We start from the raw sequence: 21,994 nt of genomic DNA on the forward strand, positions 1-21,994 counted from the left end.
AAAGAGTGCCGTCGTCGAATTTCCCGCTAAAGGCAAAACGTACTACGCTGCCGCGTACTCTCCAATATTGCCTGAGAAAAATACTTCACCTAACCAAATTACTCACCGCCGAAACCCACCATCGTTTTCCGATAAACGTGGAGGAACCCTTGCATCGAAAATCTACCGCGTAAAAAGGGAGAAACAGAAAGAAACAGACACGAGGCTCCTTTTAATCGAGAAAAGTGCTCCTCGAGATAGTTCACGGAAAGAAAGCACTTCGAGTTCCTTCCTACCTCGTTCCGAAAAATAATCATTAATCCACTGTCCAACGGCAAACTCGCGACAGATGCCGTCTCGATGCGCGTTGCATCGTAAGATTATAAACATTTGAACGACACTCTGCAACGTGTGATTAATTCATCGGGGCAATTTCGCGCGGAATATACTGTTAAATTATATTCATGAAATGCCAACAGCGCCGGTGTAACGCGGCGTACACGTAGAAAAGATCCTATGGGAATCGCCTCGGAGGAACTCTCTATTATCGTGAGCACGCATGTGCCGAAACGAGACGTGGAAGATTAACGCGAATAAACGATCGGCAAACAGACGGTGTTCCGCGGCGAAATCGCAAGACCGCGAGGTAACGAGAAGGAGGAAGCTTTTCCACGAAAAGACAAGCTACGGGGCACCGAGAAACCTTCCGGCGCGAACTCCCGATGAGTTTCCACGAAGAAGAAGAAGAATCGAGAGGGTTAAGACCTGTCATTCTTCTCGTGGCTCGGCCAATCACGCAAAGTGCCTATCTGCGTGCTTACCTATGTATACCTTTGCTCGCGCGAACGTTACACGTATGCGCGGACACACGGTCTCGCGTTCAAACGTGCATGTGCACACGGTACACACGCACGTGAACTCCTGCAAATATTTACGCGCATGATGTGTACGATATAAGCGGGTAGGCAGGCAGGTATCTCGATCCGAACCTCCATTATCGAACGAGAGAGACTGGTGAAGAGCGAGCAAGCGAAAGTAGAAGAGAAGGCTGGAAACCACCCTCTATACCGACTATCCGGCCTTCGGCGAAGAATCAATGCGACCACCTCCCTACATCCCGCATCACCACCCACGCTTCCCTTCCTTCTTCCTACAATCATTTTCATCCTCTATCTCTTTTCCTTTCCTTTCTCTACGCTTCTCTTCATCTCTCCCTCTCTCTCTCTTTGTCACTATCTCGCGCCGCCTCATATCGCGAAGAATAAAGTACGTGAGCAATACGAGGAAGAGTCCGTGTGGTCCCGTGCGGTTTACGCGCCGGAGAACTTCCATTCTTATTCGAAGAATCCAATTTACATGGCGAATAAGCAACCATGAGAGTATACGCAATTGGGATACGGCTAAGTAACGGGACCCATCGACGATTGCCCGACGAAATGAGAGAAACGAGCGAATGGCGAGCAGCAGTTTGCCGGCGAAAAGTTGCAGGAGGGAAATTTGTAAGGTGAGATAGAGCGAGCGAGGGTGGGAAAGTTCTCCGTTGCGGAGAAATACGTTATAAGATTTCCACAACTTTCCTCTAAACGCGATTATTCAAATTTCAGGTTTTACGATCTTCCGAAAGGCAACACCGATAACACTGGCTGCGACGCGACAGGAAACGACGTAAGCTCGAAAAATCGCGGATAATCATATCTGGCAGCGACGTGGAAACCGATGGTCGGGAAGGAACGGAAAACGATTCGAAGACTGTGTTACGTCGCGCGCAAGCCGAATGATATTTTGACCTCGAGAAAGGGGCGCAGCGAGGAATCCAAAATCAGGTAAGGGGAGCGAGCAAGCGGGGAAGGCTTACGTGACTGCAATGTGCAAAATTGTCCTTGGTTGAAGGAAATAGCAGTCCTACAGCCGTGCATTATCCACGACACAGTGGAGCATATGCAAAGTACTAGTCGAGGGTTCCAAAGGCAAGCGGAGAATTTTTGGTAGCGTAACTCCATTGGAATAGCACACCAGCGAGCTTGTAAGCCGGAGGAGAAGAATATAGAATCCTGATACGTCGACGTGTTTTTCGCCAAAGACAAAGGAAAATACGCGAAACTTCCACGAGAATTCTTCTTTCAAGAGTCTTCGCTCTCGTCCGATCGTTGATCGATGCATCGGTCTACCGTACAAGGAATACAAGACAACGGTCCATCGAAACATTTTTCAAAGGAACAAACGTTGTGAAATATGAAATGACGCTGAAAATAACAAGAGAGCATCTCGGGTATCTCCACCCGTTTCCTCCCAAGCCTTGCCCAGTATCCACGCGTAACGAGACTCCTGTCCGTGACAGTACACTTTTTACCACCCTGCCTCTCTCTCCTTTGCCGTATCTCTATCCCAGAGGACAAGTCATCGATAAACATTTCCTATTGATATGCAAATCCCGCGTTTCCAGTCAACCAGCGAACAACGTCCTCCAAAACCTACCCTCTCGCGTGCTTCTTTCCTCCTAAATTTACCGCAACCCTTTCTTGCCATTCGAAACTGCTGCTTTCTCACTGGGGTTAACACCGAATCCGAAAGTACAGAAAAGACACGAGGTGTTGCTACAATTGAAACAGACGATTCGTCTATCGTTGATTGTCAGAAATTCGCGACAGTGAAACGGTATCTCGCATGAAGTGGATACCGTTTCATAGCTGCGATTTGCTCTCGTTGATGCAGCGTCAGTGACGAATTCGTTGAGAGATAAACATGTACTTAACTCGCAACCACGAGACCGAGCAAACGTTGTTGGATGAGGCAGATCAGTAAATTCGAGCCAGTCGTTACACCCAACTGCCCGAGGTTGGCCAATTAACGCTATTTGCTGAAAAGCAGAAAATAACGTAGACCGAGTGGACGAGTAGCGAGGAAAACACAATTGGACGCTGCGGGCATCGCGTTGCGGAGAATACACGCGTTGATAGCCTAATGCCTTTAACGTCTTTTATATCCAACGAGCGGTGACATCAACGCTAGCAGAGGCAATGGCTACCTAGCAGAGTCGGAAAGGTGGCGTTTACGATAACGGTTCGAGTTGCAGCCAAGAATCGGGAAGAAAAAGAGCATCTTCCTTTTCCTCTGATACCTTCCTAATACGAAGATAGATAGTTCTCTAGTCTTCGATATTCTCTGATACGAAGATCGAAGATAGACAGTTGCTCGCGAAACCAGAGATTGTCAGGAAGGAGCAGACTTACGTGGCCCCGGAAACACGCTCCAAGGCCATTTCAATTTAGAACAAAGTCATTAAATCGGCCAGGTGCGCGAAGAGAAAGAGGGGTGCAAGACGGACAGCCCTTTCACCTGTCGCGTCGCTTTCGAGTAACGAACGCTCAACCCTCGCCAATTTCCATGTTCCTACCCTTCGCGTCAAGGTAAGGCAAATGCTGGGGGCCTTCCAGTACAATGAGTTACCAGCCTGTTCTGACCACAAATACGCTGAATATGCATGAGACCCTTGTCTCTACTATCGGTACGAACGTCCTCGAATTAGGTTTCCCGCAAGTTCTTCGAGTCCTGTTCGCGTTGGTGCTCCAGCCACTCCAGCAGCTCTCTAGTCACCTCTCGTAACCTTCTCGAGGGCTATGCTTCGTTGAACCTCTACCGCGCTTTTCTGCACGTACCCCTCTTTGGCTAGCCTAACCTCGAGGGCTTCTTTGACCGCGAATCGATAAATCGCAATCGAAGCTACAAGTCCGTGAATAAGAACAACGTTCCGCGAAAAAGGAACAGGCCAAAGCGAACAAAGAAAAGTTCGGTTCGCGTACACATGTACGCGCGCACATGCAGATGACCGGGTCTCTCGGTAGCGATAAATTTCAAATGGGGACAGGTCAGTTTTTCACCGTTGCATTTCAAACGTTCGTTTCAAAATTCGAAAGTTTAAATTTTCACAGGAACGTATGACGGCCGCCCGAATCTATCCGCAACGAGAGTTAGGCGAAAAAATGTAAGCTCCCCTTTGCTTTCTCACGTGTCATGCACAAGCACACACGAGTTATCGCGGCATTTCACGGATACGATTACGATCCTGAAATACGCGCGAAGATAATGCGCCAACAGAGTTCTCACGTGTAATAAGATATAATCTGAGTTTCCTGTTGCACAACAAAAAGGAACTTTAACGAATTCCGCTTTTCCGGACGCCTACCACGGCAAAGTAATTCCCCGTCTGTTCTTTTCCTCTAATAACGTGTTTTCCTGTACTGTTATTTTGTTGCCACGACGAATAATAAACCTTAGAGGAGAGCGGAGAAAATTTTACGCTTTTAATTGTTTGCCATTACGGAGTCGGGAATTAAAGTGGATATTCCAACTGCTCTGACTTTGCCGGCCAAAGAAAAAGAACTCGGCGAAATGAAATTCGTGGCTCGATTCTCTCTTTAACGATCTTCCTAGACCTGCGCCATTTAATTCTTCGTCGGATATTTTTCCAAAAATCGCCAGGCAGACGATCGCACGTCTGCGAAGAAATATCGCGTATACATGCACATATGCGCGCGCGCACGATGAGAACAAAACTGAAACACGATCGAGCACGAGAAGAAAAGATTTTCGTCTTCTAGCGTGCGAATTTCACTTCGCAATAACGTGCACCGTAGTGAAATGAAAAAGAAAGGGGGAAAAGTAAGAGAAGAAATGCAAGACATCTCGTTTCTCGCGCTCTCTTCAACGGCCGCCCTGTGCCTCTCCTTTGCCCGCAAACAATGGATCCACTGACGATCGAAAGGGTTTTTGTCTCGTTAAAATATAATTTACGTCCTCTCTCTTTCTCTCTCGCCGACGCACACCAACACACGCGAACAATCTCTTTCTTTCTCTTTCTCCCTCTCGCAAGCCTCGCATCCAGGCTCTTAAAAGTTGATCGTGCTCGACGTACATGTACATATTTATAGAAAATACCGGTCTCGCTCGATACCGACTCGCGGCCCTTTGCATTCGAAACAAATACACGTACACGTGTGCAGGATCCGCGAACGTAAAACCAATATCGGCGCGGTGTGGTTATCTACATATTGCAGATATAGCAATATTCTATAAATAATCCGTAGAACTGTGATGGGGTACACGGCAGGAAGCTGAAGCGATCCGCCGTCGTACGTGAAAAAGATCTGCCCACTTTTTCATCCGCGAATTCCTCCGTCTCGTAAAACGCGAAAATAAAATTGCTGCAGCATGTGCGCGTGCATGCGGGGAAAATATAAATTAGGTAGAAACGTTCGCAAATGGCCACTGCGTTGGAATCTTGAACACGTTAAATTGAAAAACTCGCGCGGATTAAACAACGCGTGCACGCGTGATACAATTTAACCGTATTATTGCCCTTCATAACGCATTTACCACCCTGACTGGTATCGTAAAACGAATCGGAGTATCAAAATTCCCCTTCCAAAAAGGAACTCTTAAACAATCGCGATGCTCCAACTTCGTCGCGTTATTAAGCACTTTTACACCTGGCAATAATTATTCCCCTTTTACACCGTTCTCCAGGATGGTCTTTTGGCTCCTAGAGGAACGTCCGAAAGTCAGTGCGCGTATATAAATATTTGCAGGACAGTTTGTGTGGGAGTTTGGTAGAAGGGCGTTCGAAACTTGTCCGTTCAATCCCTCCCTGTGACCCATCGCGACGACTTAGTCTTTGGTATACGACGCTAGTTTTCGATCCCCGTAATTCAGAAAATCTCCTATTCTCTCTTCATTCTCTCGGACATACACGCGATTAAAATCCGAAGATAGAAGCTAGGAAAACCTATTCGAGTCTCGTTCCAGTACGAGCTAAGGTCTCGAACGAGGTTCGATGAACCGGCAGGAAACGCGCTAGCAAATTTTCCAGGTTAGAATTCCTCGTTTTGACAGCAGTAAAGTATCAACCCCGTGTAATTAAAGAAAAAAGAATCGTAAAACTAATTTCCGAATCTCGAAACATTTTTCGCGAACCTTCGATCGAGAATACTCGGTAACCCGATGGTCTCGGTCGAACGCTCCTCGTGCTTCATTGTTTCAGACATAATGGTGGAATAAAGTCGGTGCGCGAATCGGGGTAACCGCGGCAAGTCAAATATTGAATGAAGCATGACAAATGTCAACGCGGAAGCAGCGACGTTGAGGAACGCCTGGCGTGAGACGCTTTCCGAGATCGGTAAATATTTACGGCTTCTTTGAATACGGATCTTACATCGAATCCGTAAGCTAAAAGTCCCGTGATTTTTCACAAACGTACATGTCCCTGGGTAAATAACCGGCGTGTACAAAGGCAGAGGTAGGACGGTATTCGACAGCGGATACCGGGGAATTCTTACTCTACTTGACCTCGAATACGTCCGCGCAATGTTGTCGAGAACGTTTTCGAAAATATGAACCCGAGCACTCTGCGGCTTCCTCGCTCGTAAACACTCGACGTGCCTGATACGTCCTACCACCGCGACGAAAACAAACGTTCCAGAGCGTCGCTACTAGAGTCGCATACTACGCGTTATATCTAGAGAATACGACGCGCGGTGAGAAAGGTGAGCAGCTTCGCTAGAATAGAGATTGGAAAAACAGGAAGCGGTTAATAGAAAGAAAAATGGTTACTTACCAAGCACGATGGAGGTTGCGGAGCAGGAACGATCTCCCGTGGAGTCTCGGTTTCGCAGGATGCAGAAGAAAAATCCTCAAAAAGCAACAAAAGAGGCACTGGATAAACGAGGGCTCGCGGAACACAAAAGGGTTCAGTCACAATAAAAGCACGTAACGACACCCGGCGGCGGTCGAAAGATTCGTGGAGTCGCGCCGCTCGACTTGACTGCCGGAAAAAAACAACGGCGTCGCGAAACTTGACGCGCAATCTCTGGCGCGACGCTTAACGAAAGCAATGTATGACGGGGGAAAGAAGGGAACGGAAGTGAACGGCTGGATCGCGGTGTTTACGCGAGAGAATATGTTGGTGGATTGTGAGGGAGGCCGATAAGGAAGAAAGGAGAAAATGAGGAACGGACGGCGAAAAGTAACGCTGGCACGCGGTCCGCGGACGAGTTTCGGAGCTTCGAAAGTAGCGACACGTAAACGGAGCAGTTTCCCGTACGAGGCTCTGCCGGGTACTGGGGGTTCGAGCCGGGCTATCGAACGCACCTCCACGCGCCGACCAATGGGCGCCGCCGCCGCGTTCCACTCGGCCAATCAGCGCCAGCGACACCGGCATCGCCGACACACGCCGGGACCGAACCGCCGTAATCAAAATCCTTCGGTGACACCGCTTTTATTATGCATACACGTTAATCCGTAAATTATTTTTCTTCCCGCAGTAATGCAACTGCTAATGGTGCTTATCGATTGATTCCGATACACCGGATAAACGTGTATCATTGTCTCCGATAATATCATAATTCGCGACTACGTCTTCGCGGATGAAACGTAAAAGCAAACAGGCTTACGCGCGAAATGTATGGACCTTGCTCGAAGAAGCAGTGACATTGAGAGAAATTGTAGCTAGGTGTAACGCGTTTTATTTTCTCCGCTGTTATTAATCGTTTCTACCGGGGATCGTGTAATCTGTGTTTTTCACGATTCGGTGAATCACATGCTGCAAAATTGCAATGCCAACGAGCGTAACGACGATATGATCCCTTGGGCAATAACCGAGATGGGATTGCCCTAACGCATATTAACGCTTCTAATTTATGCGAGTCCATCGACCATGCGAGATCGCTCAAACCATGCTCACTATTCAACCATAGTATCGCGGTTGGTCACTCCGCGCAAACTGCCAACCGTGTCACTGTGATCGCGCTGATCGATGGCTACAAAGGGACAGGGAACACTTAGAAACCTTAACCATTGCACAGGCCGTTATTGGTGAAAGCTGAATAATCTCTCGTTAGCAATGTGGATTATTACAATTTGAAACTTTCCGCTACAGCGCCTCGCGTTAATACGCGTAAACTGCAAATCTGTCGATTTACTCGAACGATAATCACGTTCTCGAGTAAATCTTGACACGACGGATATATTTCGAGGGGACAATTTATCCCTCCAATTAGATTTATTAACACTTGACACCATATCGGTTAAATTAACTCCAGAGTGGCGGATTGTCTAACTAAATTACCGCTAATTGGTTATAATATGTCAGGTTTATGAAAAACCAACGAAAATAAACGACAAAGTATCGAGTCGTTTAATCGAGTATAATCTATAATCGGATACTTTGCGACTAGATTCGTAAAATTTGGCTTCACGTCGACGTCGCGAGAAGTAAATTGGACAGCCAGGCAGCAACCATCCTGAAATAACGCGAACTATCGTGAGAGCGCGATTAATCCTCGCGAGACCTTTAACCTTTTAAAGCGTAAGCTTTTATCGATAAAGATATTGCGTTCTAATTAGACGAAAGAGTTTTATGCCTCGATCTAATTTCCATGAAGTAGCGCTAGCAATTGTTCCCTACTGAATAATCGTTCATAGAACTTTTCACACTTTGCCGGATTACCATACTATAGCGCAATAAGAACCAGGCTGTATGCGCTTTTCGCGCACCATTTTACCTCGTAGATGTTACCATTTCTCTTGGCAAACGACCATAAACGTATCTCTATAATCATGATTATCACTAGAATGGCAACCCAGCGCGCCTATTCTGCTCGCGGTGTACAATTTATAGTGTGGGATATGATACGAATATAAAAAAGAACTGCGATGACAAATTTCTTGATACCTCTCGTGGCAGAATACCACTAGCATCTGCGTTTTCTCTCTCAAATTGTAAGCCCAGGTACGTGAGTTTAGATACCAAGGTGTGTAGAGCTGAACCGAGAACGCGAGATTCATTTACAGGAACAAAGATGTTCCGGCAATCCATAATCATTTTCAACGATCAGCCACAATGATTGCGAGCTAAGCCGGTTAACGAATAACTCTTTCGTCCTATTCAGGCTCATTTAATCTTCAATCTGCACAAAAGTGACAGCGGTCTTATTCGATTCTTCTCTTCTTCATTAGTTCAAGTGATTCGTCTTCGTTATTATCTATCTCAACGCGCATCTTGACGAGGATATTGTTGAGTGTTTTAGACGGTCAAAGAAAATATCCTTTGACCCGCTTAACAGCCTACACTTACCATCATCGGAATAGCCTATGGATCAAGTGGATCTATACTGACCCACGCGTGGCCTGTAAGCAGCAGCTCGGTAGCCATTTCAATAGACTCTTGGAAGAATCCAGAAACCATACGCCTCGCGATATATTTCACCATCAAATCTCCAACAGAAGTTACTCGAACCAATCGAAATACGTTCGCAGGTCCAGAAGATTCTGCATCCTCGTCTCGAGGGACTTTCGAACAAAGCTTTGCAGCGATTCTTCGCGCGCTTATTGTTAATCAAAGTTAAAACCGAGGTTAAACCAATTGAAATTATTTAGTTTTTCGGAGAGAAAGGAAACCCTTGCAATGTTTCCTCGAGCCTGGCTTTATAATTATTCCCTTCGAACGTTGCAAATACTACGTATCCACTAATTAATCCAGTTCCTTTAGCCTCTTCAATCTGTGGCTTACCGCGGAGTACTACCTGAATCGACGAGTCTTTGAAATACTAGCACTGATCATTATAAATTCAAATAGTTATCGGACCAACCAATGCACTGCACTTCTCTATCCAAACGAACTTTTCTCATTACAATGTCGGAAATGTCGATATCCGAGAATTATTGGTATGGAGTCCGTCGAAGCATTATATTCATTTCGTTATAGTGCAACTCGTATGATCTACGAACTTTATAATCGATTCGTCATTGCGCTGAAATTGCTCGAAACGCGTCCTGTCTGCACGATACGAATTCGCGTAGAAGATGGCCGCGTAGACGTTTGGGAAGAACGTTATCGTAAAATGCAGAGTTTCCGCGTGCTTTATGTCTGGCATTAATCAGCACGATTCTGTCAATCTAAGGTAGGGAAAAAACGAGAGTAATCGAGCAAATTTGGGACCATTCTTCTAAATCGATGTTCCGCAACTCGGTTCTCGGATGACAGTCGTCACGCTATGAATCAACGTACGCGCCACGCCTTCGTTTCATTCACCCTCCAACTGAGCGCGCCATTTGCCATCGTGAATGCGAGGGATAAGGATAGATATAGAGATGGAGACAGAGAGGGAAAAGGGGAAGCGATGAGAGAAAGAGAGAGAGAGAGAGAGAGAGAGCGAGCATCCGGAGCAGAGATTGTGGTGTCCGTTTTGGCCTTTATTGGAAGCAGGTCCGAGACGACTCGACATTAGTAGCGATGGTTGCGAGTCAGCCTCGAAAGGACAATTCTTCCGGATTTAAAAATCGGAACAAGCGAGATTTTCATACATCGGGTAGAACTGCGCCGATTTTCCGTGGACCGTGGACAGGGAAACGGGGAAAAAGAACACAGGGGCAATCTATACGATCCGCTTGAATGAATCGCACTGCAAATTCACAAAACCGGGCCGTCATTCGTGCGAAATTAACTGTCCTGTCGAGCTTGGCCGCGATTCAAATTGAATTGACTATCGTTATGCATTGGAAGGGTGCTGGACGTCGATGAACGGCTGCCGATGGTGACCGTGGTGGCAACAGTAACACAGTGGTGGAGACGATTCATTCGATTTCCGGCTCGATCGGCTTCAAGAGCCGAAGGCGTGACTGAAAAATGTCCCGTGACCGGTAATTACGGCTCCGTTTCTACAATTATGTGTCCGGAAAACGTGCATTGTATCGCCAGAAACGTATATACACTCGAATGCGAACGATCGAAAGAGAAGTGGCCATTATTCCTCGATAAATGCCGATATCATGGACTGCTTATTTATGCTGTACAAAGGATACCTGACAGGGGCGGAGAGAATATTTTTCACCAACTGTTACGGCTTCGCGAGCATTCTGCCGCGTCGAATCTAAATATTTCAAGACGTTCAGGAATTCAAAGACGAAACATACCCTCGGCAGACTGAAAACTAGTAAATGCAATCAGAAACTTCAGTCGTATCTATTGTAAACTAGGTAATAGCGCATTGTAGAGGTTATGAAGGCAATTTAGTACGCGTAGCACATAACAAAGTTTCGTCGTCGCGGCTTTCTCAGCGTGAAACCCGTGCTCTGTAGGTTCAACCTTTTCTCTGTTTCTAATCATTTAACGCAGAGCAGAGGCGAGATTATTTAGCTCTGCTGTTTGTCGTTTCCCTTCATTCGCAGTTGCTTTCAGTAGCACGTAATCGTTCTGCGTAGCATAACGAGCTTAATCAAACTCCGTTACATTTGCGAGCGAAAAGGCAATTAATCAGGATCGTTTGCGCGTAACACGAGAAGCGAACGAAGAATGAAATTTGGAATAATTTTAATCAATCGCTATGCGTCTGCATGACGGCTCGCAGAACAGATGGCATTTCGAACTTTGCCGCAACTGCAACTCACCGCTTACCTATGTATCTGCGCCTTCACGACCGCGGATCGTGGCTTCGATCGAAGGTAAACTAGAAACTAGATTACGAATCCCACGGATAGTTACCCGTACTAATAGACACACGGGCCAAATTATCCGTTCTCTGTGTGCGGATATAAAGGTACGTGAACGTACATAGCCCTGCAATGAAACGGAACATCGAATTAAAGTCTGGTCCGCGTTCCATCGATCTGCAACGTAAAAGGATCCACGCCTTTTCACCCCTCTTCCCCAAGCAAGTCGAACGTCAGAGTCTCGCGACACGTGGACGTTGAACACGGATTAAATATTTTTCGTACGATATCCACTTTCTTGCCATATCTCTGCCTAACGTCGCCATCTATGCAAATATAAATCGGTGATCGAAATGAACCGAAGTTATCCCCGGATCGCGAGCATGGCAATCGTAAAACGAAATCGAAATACGGGAGGGGGTAGTTGTTCCTGCACCCAGATATTCAATCATATCGGGCTCTGCATTTTATTCGAGATAAGCTATCGGCTTGGCCCCGTTCGTACATTTAAAAACACCAGACTTTATTGAGCTGACCCGCCAAAAAATTTGTTGCATCGACCGCGCAATAATGACGTACGTGACCCGGCGTATCTCTGCAGCCAGATGCACAACGCTTGCGGCGTTATTGTTGTTACGCAAACACTGGAACTCCGGGTGCCACGGATGTGTTTATCGTTGGATTAATGATTCCATTGCCCAAACCTTTCTGCTTTCGGGCACAATGACCAAGAATGCTTACCATATCAAATTTTGTCACGACTTGCTACTTCAAACCGAAACGGCCGCAATAACTCGCCGATTCGCGGTTCCCTATTGCCACTGTTCCTCAGATGAACGAGTGTAACTTTTCATTTCGCCACCAATACTTTGCCACGCGATCTATGCGTATGTTACGAAAAATACGGGCCAAATTACGAATGAAAGTATCTACTCGGTAATCCCCCCCGATACGCGAAGTCGACCAGGCGTCGAAGTTTGTACCCTTGGATGGCTCGATGAGGGAGCAGTCTTCTCGACCAAAGCTCCTATGCTAACTTCAATATCGATGCATTAATCGGTGCTTCAATTTAGGACTTCACTGCAGACGACCACGTTTAAACTCGAAACGAATGCTACATCAGGTCGAAGAAGGGAATACGGAAAGTTCGAATAGACTCCTCTAGATGATATCGCGGAGGGCAAATTTCATGGTTTCCGACGTAACTTTGCGATTGCGAATAATTCACCATACGTCGCTGGAACTAGAAGATAAAAGAGTCTATTGAAAATACAAGTTTAGTTATCAATGACAAAAATCAATTTAGAATATAAAATACGAATAAATAGTTCATAAAATATAAGTTCCTGGAAAGAATGCTTTATGGGTTTGGACGAACCGCGTCGCGTACCCTTGATCTTGACACTCTCTCAGGAGTCGGGTACAGCTGCAGATGTGTCTCATGTTAGAGGAGTCGGTCAGTCTCTCAGGAGAAGCATTAGAAGAAACATGTACCTTTCTTGAGAAATAAAAGGCTTTAAAAGAGAATACATACATCGTGGTTATTTTACTATTAGAACCCATAATCCCAATAGAGTCTAATCAGCAAAGAGGCTCTCCGGCAATGGACGAAATGGTGAAAAGTAAAGAGGAAACACTGCTCAACGATCCCTGGATCGTTAAGAGGCAAAGTTGAATCTTGACGGGAACGTAAACAACGCTGTACCATGGAGAACGGTTGAAATACCGAAATTACGTTCATACAATTTGTCATGTTTTACTTCATTAGTTCGTTTGGTGAAGTGTACTCGAAACTTTAACTACCAAAAGCATAAACGAGAGATTCGGCACTAGAACGCGCGAGTGAATCTACATTCGGCACACGCAGAGCATCCGACTTGCTACGTATTATTTATGGGGAGATAGAGAAACAACGTATACGTAGTACACTTGGAGCATCGTTTACTTTAGAGGAATAAGCAAACAAACAGTATTCGAGCCAGCGCCTGCTTTAACAATCTGGAAACACGTGCGCCATAGAGCCCCCGCTCCTCGATATTGCCAGCAGAGCTGATCCTGCCGATGAGTCGCGACGGTAGACGTAAGTTTTACTCGAAGCTGCAAACGTCCAACTTAATTTCAACGAACGTTAACGCGGCAAACGGGTAGATAAGCTGCGAGGCTACCACTCGTCGTAAGTCGTTCCCATCTACCTATCGTAATAATTTTACAGAGTCGAGGGTCATTCCTGAAACACGAACTTAATCTAGACCCTGCTTCCTTTGAGGCCACGGAACGTGTACATGCCTCGGGGAAACGAGCAAGGTGGAACTGTAGAAATCCTCTTGGGAGACTGTCAGAGACTCCAGGACTGAAGCAACGCAGAGATTCCTGGCTGCAGTAATGCAATTTGGTAGTTGTGCAGCTGTAACGAGGAGACCATAGCCGTGTTACGCGCGCTTGATGCGCCTCTCCCATCCGCCGTATAGCGGTCGTTATATAGCCGGTCGTACGGTCGTACGGCTGGTCGGTTGGTCGGTCCACATGTCGTATTTGTACTACAAATCCCCTAACCTCAAATCCCTCGTCTGCAACGCGCACCAGCCCCTAATCATGGCCATACCGACGTTCACCGCCTTTCGCTTCCACATTCTCTTATCCCTTTCGGTCTGGCAATACGACAAAATGCTTGATTAGCTCTTACGCCTCTGTAGATCATAGACTCCCGGCTGTACATGCACTCCGGTAGCGTGTTCGTGTTCCGTAGAGACCGCACAGTCGCCTCTTTTGGATCTAGATCGCTGTAGAAGCCATAAATTTGTTACTTACGAAAAAAAATGAGCAACGTTACCACTGTCGTTTCGTTAAATTGCATGGCAATTTAATGACGTAGTTAGCATCGAAGCAACTCGATCGAAATCATTCGACAAACGGAGCATATCACGGTTCGCGGCAAGGACAAGGACGAGAGAACTCGTAAACCATAATCGAAACAGCGAATTAGGACCCATAAATACAAATCAAGGCTACATGCTACGTCGTGATCCCGTATACATGTTCGACTAAGCGAAACTTTGAATTGCGCCCAATGTTCTGTCCCGACAGCTCAGTTCAGCGAAAGCAATACGCCGGACAGCGAAGACAGCGGAATGATCGATGGGATTGGTAAGATGCTCGATGTACCGTTGCTGACAATGGAAAAGTCTCGGATAACTTCTTCTTGCCGCGAACATTGCCACTCACACGGGCGACTGCCTCGGTACGAGCTTTTTTCGCGACCATGTCATCCACGGAAACGCATCAGGAATGCATACGCTTCCAAAAGTTCTAGTCCAGCGCGTCCTTTCCAATTGCATTTTCGCAACGACTCTGCGATGGCACGTAATATACGACATATTATAAAGCTAGAGCATCATCTGGTTCAGCATTAACAACGAAACGTCAGCTATACTTTCTGTCGCGAATTTGATTTCTCCGCAATCAGGTGCTAGCGCGCATGTCCAACGTGGGACTGTATACAAGTTGGCATTAACAAGAGAATAAATTATCCCATTCGGCACGAACCCTTCATAACTCAGTGGGAAATTAGCATAAGATCAATATTGCTTTTTCACCGCGCCACTGACGGAGCATCGTCCTTTGGTTCCACGTACCTGTTAACGAGACTGACGCATTCGTGGAAAAAGCGCGTCCAATTTCAGAAAATATTCCGATCGATCGGAGCAAATTCATTTCCCGTTGACGCAATTTCTGCGTTATCGTTTCTCGCCTATTTAACCCAGACTCGGTAACCTTTACGTGGCAGCCCTCTATTTTACGTAACCCCCGTGACGACGACGTTGACCGAATAAAAATACACCCTGGTGACGGCATAATAGTTATGAACGGTTAGCTTCACCGACCGATATATCGGTTGATGTAAAAATAGAGATCCTCCCGCTCTCCTGACCGGCTAGAAGGAGAAAGGAGTACAGAGTGACGTTTCCAGGTTCACGTAAGAGTCTACGTAACCGAGGATGCTTACATGGATGCCGCGTACTACCCGTATATTCACGTTACCGAGAAGAATCGAGGTGATATGAAAGGGGAAGAGTGACGTAAAGAGAAAGAAGGTGAGAGCAAGAGGAAGAAACGGAAAGAAATACACATGGAAGAGGGGGCACGAGAGAAAGAGGAAGATGGAGCGTGTAAGTACGTATTTTGTAGTAGACTGTGGTCCACGTGACCGGTTGTGCTCTCAGAGTGGAACGCCGAGGTCAATGCTTTCCGTCCAAGGCCAAAGGACCGGCAGAGCCAAGACTCGAGTGGGTACTCGGATACGAAGAGTACACAGCATCCAACGTTGAAGGCAAGCAACGTGCAAGAAGGAGAGACCACCGATCCCAGCCCTTCCCCTTTGCCTTTTACAACCTGCTTCTTCTCTCCTTCGCACCCAGGCTCTCGAGGTTAAACGAGGTTCTCGCTCTCGCCACGAGAATCTTTCGTACGTGCCGCGTTACGTGGACGCGAGTGCCGTACTTGCGATTCGAAGCAATTGCACTTTGCGACGTCGAACGCCAGGCAGCCGATCGTGAAAACGAGGAAAAACCGCCAGCACCGAATCTCGCCATGCTTTTATCTCTCTGCGCCCAAAATCCACGGCGAATATAACGCGTTCGAAGAAACTTAAAGGTTGCTTCCACGACCAAGTTGTTCGCGAAAGTCGAGCAACGTGCAATTGCTCGTTTTTCCCTGCGCAGCTAACTTGCACGCGAAATAGCCAGCTATGTATCTCGTAGATACGCGTCGCATAAATATCCATTTGCCGCAATAAATTCGCTTCCCGGTCCAATGGCGTGGCGTGCGGCAAGAAAACTGCTCGAGAAAACCGCGAGATACTTATAAACGCGCCCGTCGACAATGCTATTTTCGAATAATCCTGCAAGTTTCTAAGCAAAGAAAGAAGCAGCCGTAAACTGGTAACGGATTTGCTAAAGTACGAGCCCAATTTCTGGTAATTTCACCGGCAAGAAAGACGCGCGGTAGAGAACAAACAAAGTCGTCGAGATTGCCCGAAGCTACCTAGCTGGATGCTAGCTTCGGAAAGTTTCCCATCAAGCAACGCCGTGGATGCAGCATGATTCGGTAGCGTCAGCTTTTCTTAAATGTCCCACGCGAGTAACTCGAGTTTCTGTTCGAGTTTCCTGTGTTGGACTTGCTCGCTACCACGATGGATCACGGGCTAAACGATTTCCTTTGAAAAGTATGCCGCGATCCCGTGAACGCAACCATCGCGACTATCGATACAACTTTCGCGCGTCTTTCCACGCCGCGCGACTGTAAACCTGAACTTTTAACCTGCCTGCTTATCCCATCTTCCGAAAAGACACGTTCCACTGTAATTGCATTGTAAGCCGTAATAGAATGCAGCAGCTAGTACGAAATTTGGTCCGTGAGCTCCGTCAAGTGCTCGGTCCCATAAATTCACGAACATGCTGCCTGATTGAATATCCGATCAGGGGGCACAAGTGGCGCAGTTAGGAATGTATGTTAGAAACTCGTTTAATGCTAGCCCTCGGGACTGAAATTCTGCGGTGGTAGCGGTGGTAGTGGCGGCGGTGGTTGCTGCCGGTGCAGTCGGTTTCGAGGCACGCAAACTCGCACCAACCGATCCGCCATTCTGCAGCTCGTACCGTTGCACCAACCGTACAGTTAACTTACAATTAGTTTACAGTTTATAATCGAGTTTGAAGAACGAATCAAGAGTTTACAGTTCTGCTTCATAACTTATCCCCTATTCGTACGTAAGAATCTTTCGTCAGTTTCCTCCAATTTCCGTTTCAATTTAACCAATGTCGATAGGACAACGGGGAACTTTCGAGAACAGGCATCCGTCAAGCGGTCGTCGAACGTGATGCGTTACAGCAGACTTACCAGATGGACCTTTCAATGGAAGACAGACATCGTTTATGAAAATATAACGTCCGATGATGGGAAAATATACAGCATGCTTCGACCTCTGCGGCTACTGTAATATGGCTGACCGGAGTCGACGATGATCGAGATTCGTTTAATCGCTTCCGCATAGAGACCTTGCCGGCATAAATCGGATCGACGAATTCCGTTATCCAGTCATTGTCAGTCATCCGTAATTTCACCGATCTTCTACACCGAAACAAGCGGGAAACTCGATCTCGACACACGTTGTCCCGCTCTCGTTGTCTAAGGCTCTCAACCCGAAAGGGAAAGAATTACGACCCTCTCTTTCGTTGCATATGCAAAGGAAAGCAAGAAAACGAGGAAATTGCTGAAGAGAAAGATTTGCAGGTAAAAGAGGACACAATGTGCGTGCGGGTAAATTTTTCTATGCCCATGCTCGGAGCACGCGATATTTCCTATACGCGTTGCATTACGTCAACTGACCCAATTTGGAGAGTGCTCGAACGCAGACAATGTTCGTGTTGGGCGACGCCTAATAAGGTATGAAGAGGCGTACTCCGGACACGACATAGAACACGCAGGCACATACCTGTGTGCACGTGCTTGCGAGGAAGCAGTGTGCAGAGTGCTAGCCGTGCTGCAACTACAACTGTTCTCTTCCACCGACTCCTGACCCTAGTGTCGACGGCGTCGTCGCCGTCTTCACCGTTGTGAATAGCCCGGGCACACATGCATATTCAGACTGGTCGACCAGTCGCCGAGTAAATTAGACTATTTGGCCCGCTCCATTATTGAAGGAAACCTGCGGAACGGAGCTGCTGCAGCTTGTAATACGCCACCGCAGCTTTCGCAACTTCGCGACTCTATGGCATTCACGAACTTCCAGCGAATGCGAGAGACGGAGATAAAGATGACTAGGGCCAGAGGCAGAGGAACGAGAGAGGAAAGAGGGAGGACAAGTTATAGGAAGAAAGTTGATGGAAGAGACAGAGAAAGGAAGGTCTGGAATTGCGATTCGGCATGGAACATCGCGAGGGAAAATTTGTTGAGCGACCCGATGTTAAAGTATTCGCTTGCAAAATTTCCGCAAAGCGAGAGGAGAGCTAATAAATTCAAGTCCGATTATCGGAAAATTTTTTAATCACGCTGATGCAGAAGATCGCGATCGTATCAAATTGTTTAATGGCGATTGTTACCTTATACGCTAATGCGAAATCTATAAAGGTATTGGAAGAAATGTAATAATACGTCGATCTAGATCAATTACTGTTCAAATACCGCTGCTGCGGAACTAGAATGGGGTGAAGGTAACACAGGTACCTCGATAAAGTGAACTCACCCGTAGTGCTATATTACGGCATGTTTTATATCTCGTAACAGGGAAGTACGGTGTCTATTAAGCAATAGAAACCGTCGATATAAATATCGCTCTTCGGTTATTATAAGGTTCAAACCTATCGTTTCGATGGAAAAATTTAAATAAATGCTTTAACTGTCGACTATGAAAATTACAAATTTTTAGTAACAATTTACGCGATGCTGCACGTTATTCGCATGAATTATCTCTGATCGCGATGACAGAGAAAAGTATGACAATCCGATTTATTTTAGGATTCCCTTCGTGGATCGTTCTAATGCCAAATTATTTGCCGACTCGTTCAAATACTATCGTGATGGAGGTGAAAACGTGCCTGTGAGTGGACCGACAATTCACGGTGTGAAAGATGAAATAACGCGAGTCAGGCACCGTGGTTTCGAACCGGAAGCGGGTGTGCGACCGCTGACTTCCGGCCTGGTTTTACGAATCAAAGGAAAAAGGAACCGTTTTATTCGTCCTGAACCGGTTTCGAATAGTATAGGCTTTATTCACTATGGCGGAACATTAATTACAGACCGCTGTAATACCACAGACGGGGCTACGGGTTAGTCTTATCAGGCAATGAATTTTTTGTCCCACGGTACGAGCCATCTTCTTCAAACATGTTCCGACATGTTAATTATTAAATACCTTGCAAAAATATGTAAGAGATAGCAATAACTCTAGCAAGCAAGTTCAGTGTCTCATAACAGTTATACGATCAGAATAAATTATTCTCGATTCTAAATTCTGTTTGGAATAACATTGACGTGGACTAGCAAGGTGTTATCCCAGAACACTGTTCAGCTCGAATTTTAATCTATCATATCCATCGAGTAATTCTCGTAGAGCTTGCTTCAATGAATACGAAGTCGTAATCGAAATTGTTCCATCACCCTTAGTTTTCGAAAATTGTGAGCCCTTTCCCTATTTCCTCTCTTATTTCCCGCCCCTACAATACATCTACGTATCATGGAAATTTATCATATGGAGGCGCGAATGCAGTATCAGTTTATAGTAAATGTATAAATTATTTATTTATTATTATTAACAAATAGTAAGTAATAAATAGTAAGTAATTTTACTATAAATATATTTATAGTAAAAGTGAAAAAATTAATAAATTACTGGTGATTACGTAAATTAATAACGAATTTATGTTAAAATGTACCGATAATTTTCAAACAGCTGATAAATTGTTACATCGATTGTCAATAACAAATTAATATTGTTAATAACAAATTGTTCGCAAAGTGTATTTATAATAAAAGTGAAAAAATTAATAAATTATTGTTCATAACTGTTCTCGCAATAATCGCGACCGTTCTTAAGTACCGACTAGCCTACCTAAAAAAAAGGTTGAAGCAGTAATAGAAATATGTAAGGTATGATATGTCTATTGAATTCTAGGTCGACTAGCCCTATGACATGCAGGACAGAAATATTTGGTAGTGAAATAAAGACTGAGAAAGGAAGATGGGTTTGACAGATAAAAAGGGAATGAAATTACTTTAGGTGATCTTCTCTTATAACAACAAGATATAGAGAATAGAGTGAAATTGAAAGGTATGTTGTAGTCCTGATCTGAATAAATATTAATATCAGTGATCAAAGTTAATGATCATCGCTAATGTGTTAAGTTTCAGAATGATGGAGCTGAGATACGTAAAGAAAAGAGAGAAGTTCAAATGAAAGCAGTGAAAAGAGTAAATGCATACTATGTGGAATCAAGAAACAGAATGTGTATCAATAAAGAAAGTTGTGTGACATTGACATGCAAATATGAGGACCATTGAAAGATGGAGAATGAACAATTGGTAATAGTTATGAAAGGTAAAGATAAATTGAATGTTGCTTTAAGGTCAAAATCTATAGAAACACACATAGGAATTTGGAAACTATAAAAACAGCAGAAATAATGGGGCTGTGACACATGGATTTGATTGGACAAATAAAGTTCTGTACCAAGAGTACATCTTATTTATTGATGATTATTCGAGAGTGATTATTGGCCTTGCTCTTATAAGAAAATGGTCAGACAGCTGAGGAAATAAAAATATTGGTAACAATGAAAGAAAATCAATCCTTCAAGAAGTTGAAAAATACTTATATACTTAGACAATAGAGGTGAATTTATGAGACAAGACCACCAAGTTTGTTTAAATTAAAAAGGAAAAACATGATTTCAGTCCAGCAAGAACACCACAGTGCAATGGGGTTGCTGAGCGAAAGAACAGATCCATCAGAGAAATGACAAGGCCACTTATGATGGATTTAGATTTGCCAATGTATTTTTGGACAGAAGCAGTGAGTACGGCTGTTCATATAAAAAACCAAACACAGTTGGCTGACCATCATAGAACTTCTTATGAGGTTTGCATGAGAGAAAGCCAAGCATAAGGTATATGAAAAGATTTGTTAACATTGTCTACGGATTGAATAAAGGGGATTTAGTACACAAATTTGAATCAAAAACTTACAAAGAAATATTTTTAGGATATGTACCAAATAATACATATAGAATATACTAGCTAGAAATCCAGTGGTATGAGAGAATGTAATGCAGTGTCAACTCAAATGGATGTTAATAACAATATGAATTGTCAAAATATGCAAGTAAAAGATGCAAGATAAACCAATACTGAGAATTATTAGGAAAACTTAAGTATTTGAATACTGATGTCTGGCCAGACATCTCATTTGCAGTTGGATGTTTGTCATAGTTTAACCATGATCCAAGAATAATGGACATGAATGGATTGAAGGGGATACTAAGATATTTGAGGGCAAGTAATGTCTTGAATTTGGGAAAGAAAAAGAAACAAATGAAATGTGTTGTGCAGATATGTAGACTGATATGTGAAATCAAATTGGAAAAGGAGTTGAGAAAGATTGTGATGTGTGACAGATTGAATGCGATAAATGTAGAAAAGTAAATCTAAGCTTACGTGGAAAAATGTTGTTATATAAGAGATGTAGTAAAAACTAAGAACATGCAAATTTGTCACGGATATCACTTAAAGAAACTAATGTTGATTGTCTAACTAAACCAATGAGTGGCCTAAATTTGTTATAGAATGTAAAAAGCTTTATGGGGCTGCTAAGACAATAAAAAGAAGGGAGGATAATGTGTTATAGTTATTTATGTCGTTCTATTGTTTTATTTATCCCGTCCATCACGTCTACACATTTTTAATCGAGCATTTATAGAATTTTTTAAAGCTATGTTCAATAAATGTGGTCATAGTATATAATATAATATAAATATATAACATATAA

General features: G+C 44.7%; 1 protein-coding gene across 1 annotated transcript in view; it reads right to left on the minus strand.

Moving 5' to 3' along the window:
- LOC108550739 (uncharacterized) overlaps positions 1 to 7,192 on the minus strand; it is a 126,909-nt gene extending 119,717 nt beyond the window's left edge. The window contains exons 1-2 of the mRNA XM_017904574.1: positions 7,123 to 7,192; positions 6,590 to 6,664 (exon numbers count right to left, since the gene is read on the minus strand). Of these exons, the coding sequence (XP_017760063.1) occupies positions 6,590 to 6,664; positions 7,123 to 7,192 (145 nt within the window). The remainder of the gene's footprint in view (positions 1 to 6,589; positions 6,665 to 7,122) is intronic.
- Between the last annotated feature and the right edge of the window lie 14,802 nt (positions 7,193 to 21,994).

This window comes from Eufriesea mexicana, unplaced genomic scaffold (genome assembly GCF_001483705.2).
Source record: "Eufriesea mexicana isolate 0111107269 unplaced genomic scaffold, ASM148370v2 scaffold2928, whole genome shotgun sequence".
NCBI lineage: Eukaryota > Metazoa > Arthropoda > Insecta > Hymenoptera > Apidae > Eufriesea > Eufriesea mexicana.